Consider the following 7,454-nt stretch of genomic DNA (forward strand, 5'->3'; position numbering starts at 1 on the left):
TATAATAAACACCAAATAACCCATAACAATCAAGGACGAAAATATTATTTTAACATGCATGGTTTGTCAGGCAATTCCATGACATATTCTACTACATACAAGAGTAGCTGAGAGAAACTCAAGAATTTATGCTGATGTTTCGAAATCTGACACTCCACCAAAACAAAAGTAAAGTGAATATCTATTATAGTCATAACCATAGAATTCAGTAAAAGTCAGGGCTGCCAGAAGTTGAACCCTTATTGTTGGCATCCTTTTTTCCTTCTGCCATCATTGCAAGAAAAAGGAAAGGGTAATAAGAAATATATCGAGAGAATCGTGAGGTTGATGGGGAGGGCAACCAGAGGAGGGAGTATAAGATCACAACCACAAGGATCAGAACCACACTGATTACCAAGAATGTGTAGGCCAACCAGCTGAGTTCGCTCACCACAAGATACACACCTGCCAAAAATGCCAGAGATAATGTCATCAAGGAGATGCCTAGAACTGGCCTTGCACACACGAGAGAAAACTCCATCAAACATAGATCTTCTAATTGAGCCCATAAGAGAATAATGGTTGTAATGATAGCCCCAAATATAGAGATTGTGAGGAAGAGAATGAATAAATGGAACATGACATGATGTCGCATAACAGCTCTTCCTCGGTCTATGCTGCCTGGCATGGCAAACCCAGCTGCAAAGGATGCAGTTATTATAAGAGTTGAAACCAATATTAGAGTGTCAATTCTGCCTTTATAATGTTTCATGTCGGGTTCTCCTTTTTTCACTACATAATGTTTCATGTCGGTTTCTTCTTGTTCCACTTGTTTCATGTCGGGTTCTTCTTTTTCCGCTACAACCTCTGTGCCTCTTGAACGATGACTCACAAAGCTTTGTGGCGTACCAGCAATGTTAATTCTGCCTTTATAATGTTTCATGTCGGTTTCTTCTTTTTTCACTACATCTTTTGTGCCTCTTGAACGATGCCTTACAAAGCTTCGTGGCGTACCGGCAGATTTCAACGCACTCCATGTAAGTCGCTACAAATTAATAGATGCCCTTTTATTCTCGCTATAAACTGAATCTTTAGCAGCAATCATCATATCAACAAAAGATTGGATTAAGTTGAAATTGTCAATTATACATAGATACATGCCTGTTCGAGGGGTGGATTTTGGTCACGTGTTCGGACAGCAATGTCTAGAGCTGTTTCATTTTCATGATTCAGCAAGGTGAGATTAACTCTTTTGTCCCAAGTCAAGGCATGCACAATTTTGGGATGCCAGTGAAGGGTGGCCAAATGTAGGGGAGTGTTCCCCATATTATCCTTCTGATTTATCAAATCCCCAAGTTCAGGATGTTGGAGGATGTACCTAACTGCTGCGAAATTTCCACTCTCAGCTGCAACATGGAGCAAATTTCGGCCATTGTTGTCCACAATCTCATTGACATGTGGAAAATGTTTCAGCAACTGTTGAACTATTTTGAAATGACCTCCAATACATGCCAAATGAACTGGAAAGCAACCATTGCTGTCCCTTTCGATAATGCAGGACTTACATTTCTCAATTAAGTAGGAAACACCTTCAAGGAAACCTGTGGACGCTGCATCATGAAGTGGAACTCTTCCTTCTTCATTCTTCAAGTGAATCCAATTTGACCTCTTTCTCAATATGGTGGCTAGCATATCTGCCAAAACAATACAATTTTATTTGTGTTAATAGTTAATAGAGTTGTTTTTAAATTTTATTTAAGGAATACATGTGCGCACGCATGCCCGCGCGTAGGGTTAAGAAATTAAAGTAAACAGCAAGAAGAAGCGGTGATTTTTATTTGAGAATTCAACTATGCAAATAAAATCAATCAATTATGTTGAGCTCAGTGGCGGAACCATTCCCCCCCTTATCCCCCCCCCCCCAAACACTCTACTCTTCTCGTACATGATATGGGTCTCCAAGTATTTAGTCTCATAAAAAACCTTATCCCTCTCCCCTCTATAAAAGACAAAAGAAGTATACACTTATATAATATTCACTCTTTTTCTACTTATAAGATTGAGGGCTTGAATATTAAACAACATAAGGCTTTCCCTCTTTTTCTACTTATAAGATTGAGGGCTTGAATATTAAACAATGTAAGGCATTTTTAGTGTCAAAATAATTTATATTTATTTTAAAGTAAAACACCTATTAAATAAGCATAAATATGGAAAGATGATATTAGTTTAAAAACAGTTAACTACTTTATTAGGAGGTGAAATTCAGTTAAAAATGCCTTACATTTTTAAATGAAAGAATTAATTATTAGCAAGAGAAGTATGCTATTAAAGGATACATATTTAATGTTACCAAAAAATAGTAAGCATATTTAATAGGGATGAAATTAAAAACTTATTAAATTTTTAGACAAAGTTAATGAATTTTAAGATTTCTTTTAATCTTGATAAAACATGTTGGACATGGCTTATGTGAGATCCGAGGATGATTTTCCCATATTTTTATTAAATAAAGACAAATATAAAAAAATAATATCAATTTAAAAACAATAAAATTAACTTATTAAGAGGTATAATTCAATTAAAAATGTATTATATTTTTCAATAACGAGAGTATATTTTTTAAACCCCCCCAAAAAACCTAAAGCCTGGTTCTGCCCCTGGTTGAGCTACAAAGGGTGATAATGCACGATATATTGACAATATTTCCCTTGAAGTTTGCCCAAACGATCTGAGCTATTGATGTTTCACTATCTTAGTAACTATAAATATGCATGCATGTGCATGAACAGTGTGGAGAAATACGAGAGCTGATGATTGATAACTAGATCTAAGTAGAATATATGCATGGTGAGAAATTAAGCAAGGAGTGAATTACAATGAGCTAACCTTTGTTCCTCTCAATGAGTGCTGGAAGGAGAGGTGATTTTCCTTTAGGCACTAGCTCATATTCGATGCAGATGTCCATGAGTTGAACAATAACTTGCTCATTTTTGCCAGCCTCAACAGCCAGGTACAATAATGATTTCCCGTCCCTGTTGGCTGCAATTGCTGCCAAACGATTAACAAGCCCCTTGAAGTCAGCCTCGTCGAAAGGATGATGTTGGTTATAAAAAAAAATTTGCATGAAAGCTTGAAAAATCTCAATCCCGTTGCAATGTTTTGTCCAAAACCATTGCTTATACCTATAGGCAATTGTTTTGCACCTTGTTGCAATGTTTTGTTTTTGTTGCCACATATAAAAAAATGTTGTAGTGGTAAAAACACATAATTAAAAAACTATAATAATATAATGCCCTAGCATTTTTGGAGATAGTAACTATATTGGCATGTAGCATGGTCATAATAAATCATCCAAAAGGAAGTGTGAAAATGCCTCAATCAAACTTAGAGCCAGTAATTTGGGCTAAGCCTGACGGGTTAGCCCAAACCTACTCGAAAAAAGTTATAATTGGGCTTGGTTATATGGGCTTTTTTAAGAAGGTAGGATATTTTAAACTCAATCTAAATAAGTCCAATTCGAATTGAGCTTGATCCAAATAAGCCTAACTGTTGGAATTTTTAGCTCTATATGTATATAGAATTGGTAATTTTGGCCAAGCCCAATTAGGCCAGCTCAAATCCGGCCAAAAAAAGTTAGAGCCCAGCTTAGTTATATGGGATTTTTTAAGAGGGTGGGATACTCCAATCTAATCCGAATAAGCTTGGCCTGTCTGAATTACAGGCTTTAATCAAACTATTATATATGCCCTATTATATTACATTTTAATGTTGAAACCTTTACACACACGCACAAACACATATTCCTTTTCTTTCATTTGAATTCATGCTTTTCCCCCTCCTATTATGAAAACAAATTGTCATACATATATACACTTAAAGAGATTAAGTGATATATAAAAGAGACGAGTTTCGAGATTTCAAACTGAATTTCAAAAAAGAAAAAGAAAAAAGGAGGCGCTCTCATCATATACTGTGTTACTTTGCGTTTGGCCATGGGTTGAATTTACTAACACTTAACAAATGATAAATAGGTCTAAAGGGGACCAATTAATTCAAATTACATTCCAACCAATTTTAAAAGTGCCAAATTCTAGGAATTTATAAGTTCGGCTTTCAATTTTGCAACTTCTTTATGAGGAATTTATAACTTGTACTTCAAATTTAATAGGAAAAATAAATTTATTTTCATGTTAAAATTTAGAAAACAAGTTACAAATTCATCATAATGAAATTGCAAAAGTTAAAGAGCTGAACTTGTAAATTTTTGAAATTTGGCACTTTAAAGTCGGTTAGGACCAAATTTAAATTAATTGATCCCTTTAGAACCTATATGTCATTCTCCTTAACATCTTCAACATATAAAACTTAACAGGTATGTGCATATACTTCACAATGTCCAATATATTCTAATTAAAATATACGAGAGTAATGTGAGTTTACTAATCATAAATATATTAAAATAATTTATAAAATTTATTATTGCTGTATTAATGTGAAAATTAATTATTTATCATCATTTATTTACTCTGCATTTTTTTCGCCAGAATTTACTTTGCATTGAAGTAATATCATTTTTGCCTATGAACAAAGCAATAATTTGTTATAAATTTCATATTCATAATGGTAAACGCAGCTTCTGTGGAATGTTAGAACTTACCAAATTCATGCATATTCTTGAACTTCTAGGTCAAAATTTTGGAATGTTAGAAAAGCTGTATAATTTGTTATAAATTTTATATTTTACATTAGTGGAAGTAGTTCTGGTAGAAAAGAAAAAAAAAATACTTTTTTTTCAATAAAAAATGTTTACGAGCAGAAACAATTATATATACGATTATCATTAGACTTGACTTAAGAATGAATGGGACATCACTACAAATTTGGTCGTGTTTGTGCTTCTCACACGTTGTTGATTTACTTTTTATTTTTAATATAATTGATTAAGTAGTCATATACACCTGCATCCGCATGCATTATTAGTTATAAGAGTTGAAGGGCAATTTTAGTTGTAACTATTTTAAAATTAAGACTTATATTTAGAGACTCAGAGCATATAATATATATATATATATAGTACAAAAAGTAACTAGAATGAAGATGCTGAAATGAGTGTAAATAAATAAATTGAGTCACACACACACACACACACACATTAAACCATCCTCTTTCCTATAGAGGGTACAGCGTAGCATAAAGGAGCAGGGCAGTGATTTCGCTGGCTAATTTCATTAAGCCTCTAAAGTCTAAACATAAACTCCCGAAATTTTCCCAAACCATTTTGAATAGGGTGATGATTCATTAAACTTCTAAGCATTTACTCCTAAATGATTGATAAATAATATTTGTGTCCATTGAGATGTCTATTTTAGGGATTTGGATTCAATAATTAACTGTACGCACCAAGTGTCAATACTATCTAAACTATTGAAATTCATATTAACTATTTAGATAAACTCACTCATTCATTAATTTTAAGTGGAATATGAATTTAAAATTATTGATATGAATTTTAATAGTTTAGATAATACAAGTACTGAATGTTTGTATTAAATATAGTATTATGATATTTTTGTTTCTTTATGGTTCTCCACAATAAAATATTACTTGGCTTCTACACGACGTGGCGATGAAGTATGGCAAGGCGTGAATCATGCACAATACACTAACTTAACACGGTGCAGTTTTCTAGGCTTACAATTAACTTCTTGATTGGTCTTGGCCAAAAAAAGAAAAAAAAAGAAAAAGACAGAGAGAACTTTATGCATGGTAGCTTGGTGGGTCATGTCTCAGAACTTTGATGGATCTTTAAACACTTATTCGAACAAATAAAATACTTCTTTGATTGATACCTTTTTGTTATTATATACACAAATCTTTAGCACAAGAAGATAATGAGTTTTGATTTCTGTCGAGAAGAATTGACTACTCTCTCTGCTTTTTTTTTTTTTTAAACCAAAACTTGAGAACTCTATGTAACTATAGAGTCTCATTGTTTACAAGTACATGACTGATTTTGGATTCTATATTATATATTGAGCCAACTCCAATTAAAACTATGAGACTAATATGACTCAACAATATATCATATGAAATTAAAATATAAGTTTACTAATGTCGTATTAATGTAAACTTTATTATTTATTTACTTTTTATTGAAATAATATCTTATTGTGTTAGAGTGCATGAATATTATACATACTTTATTTGTTAGAGGTTTATATTTTATATCAATGAAATTAGGTTTGGTAGGAAAATAATATTCTTCCATTAAAAAATGTAAAGCTTTTTTAACCGAATATCACCCATAATCTTTAAATTAATCCTATATTTTCATATTTATTCCTATTTACACACTAAACAAAATATAAAGTGATCTATTTAATGAGGGCATTTTTAGAAAAAAGATAATAATTATACCTTAAAAGATTAAAAATGCCTTACATTTTTTAACATCCAACTTTTTAAAAATGTGTTATATTTTTGAACAAAGGGAGTATTGTTTTTGGTCCATGAAAAAACAAGACAGTAAAAAGATTAAGGCACTACGTAATCTCTCTGTATGCTGACTTGTAAGTGAAAATAATATATATAATAATAATATACATACATTTATCTTTAACTCTTTATATTAGTGCTCTTCACACGGTGTTGGTTTACTTTTTATCTTTTAAATAATATAATTAATCAATTGGTTCGCCATCATTACATCCGGGTCTCTTATTTTTGCTAATCAAAAGCTCATTAAGCACATCTTGGATATGTGTGTGGTTTTGAATAGCTGTGGCAATAAATTATACAAAACAAGTGTGCAACACTTGACTACCGTGGCTAGTACAGGTCTCAACTCTCAATAACTTTCTTATAATGACCTTACTTGTCATTCTCCTCAATAACTTTTGTCACTCACACAATCTTTATTTTTTAACAAGAACAAAATTGGTTCTCCAACACTATGTTTTTTATATTATTTTCCAGTCAATTAACAGTTGAAATTAATATTTATTAACCATAAGGACAAAAGTACACTGTTTTTAATTCTTGAAGGGGAATATAAAAAAATGTTTAGACTACCACACACTCTTGTGCAAATACTTGAAACACAAAAATATCCTTAAACCTTAAAAAGATTAAGATTGAAAATGAAACGAATAAAGGGGCAGCATATCTTTATGATAAAAAAATTATATATGATATTAGACTTGACTTGTGCCCCTTACGCCGTATTGATTTACTTTTATCTTTTAATATCATTAAGGAAAAGTTGTTTTGGTTCTCAAAAGGATCAATATGAATGATCCACCAATCACATATCACACATATTCAAACAAGATTAATGTGTCATGAGGTTAATATTTAATTCAACCTTTCCAACATAGGTTACATAATTGCCCTGTAATAGTAAGTCTAGTTACGTTGGCGTCCAAGCTTTGCATGCATAAAGGGGGAAAAGTTATATAAACTTGTAGTTCACT

General features: G+C 32.0%; 1 protein-coding gene across 1 annotated transcript; it reads right to left on the reverse strand.

Annotated features, from left to right (window-relative positions):
• Positions 1 to 205: 205 nt before the first annotated feature.
• Positions 206 to 3,106, reverse strand: LOC129286277 (protein ACCELERATED CELL DEATH 6-like). The gene is made up of 3 exons (XM_054922273.1): positions 2,869 to 3,106; positions 1,141 to 1,673; positions 206 to 1,024 (listed from the first exon to the last, which is right to left on the reverse strand). The coding sequence occupies exons 1-3, from the start codon at positions 3,104 to 3,106 to the stop codon at positions 206 to 208; spliced, it is 1,590 nt and encodes a 529-aa protein (XP_054778248.1).
• Between the last annotated feature and the right edge of the window lie 4,348 nt (positions 3,107 to 7,454).

Source organism: Prosopis cineraria, unplaced genomic scaffold (genome assembly GCF_029017545.1).
Source record: "Prosopis cineraria cultivar Desert tree isolate PC_DT_omini unplaced genomic scaffold, ASM2901754v1 PC11, whole genome shotgun sequence".
NCBI classification, from domain to species: domain Eukaryota; kingdom Viridiplantae; phylum Streptophyta; class Magnoliopsida; order Fabales; family Fabaceae; genus Prosopis; species Prosopis cineraria.

Bases quoted from the DNA above. Each gene is read 5' to 3' on its own strand.
- LOC129286277 (XM_054922273.1), bottom strand. From the start codon at position 3,106: ATGCAAATTTTTTTTTATAACCAACATCATCCTTTCGACGAGGCTGAC. The intron at 1,674-2,868 runs GTTAGCTCATTG...TTGTTTTGGCAG, and splicing joins ACTCATTGAGAGGAACAAAG to ATATGCTAGCCACCATATTG. The intron at 1,025-1,140 runs GCATGTATCTAT...ATTAATTTGTAG, and splicing joins AAAATCCACCCCTCGAACAG to CGACTTACATGGAGTGCGTT.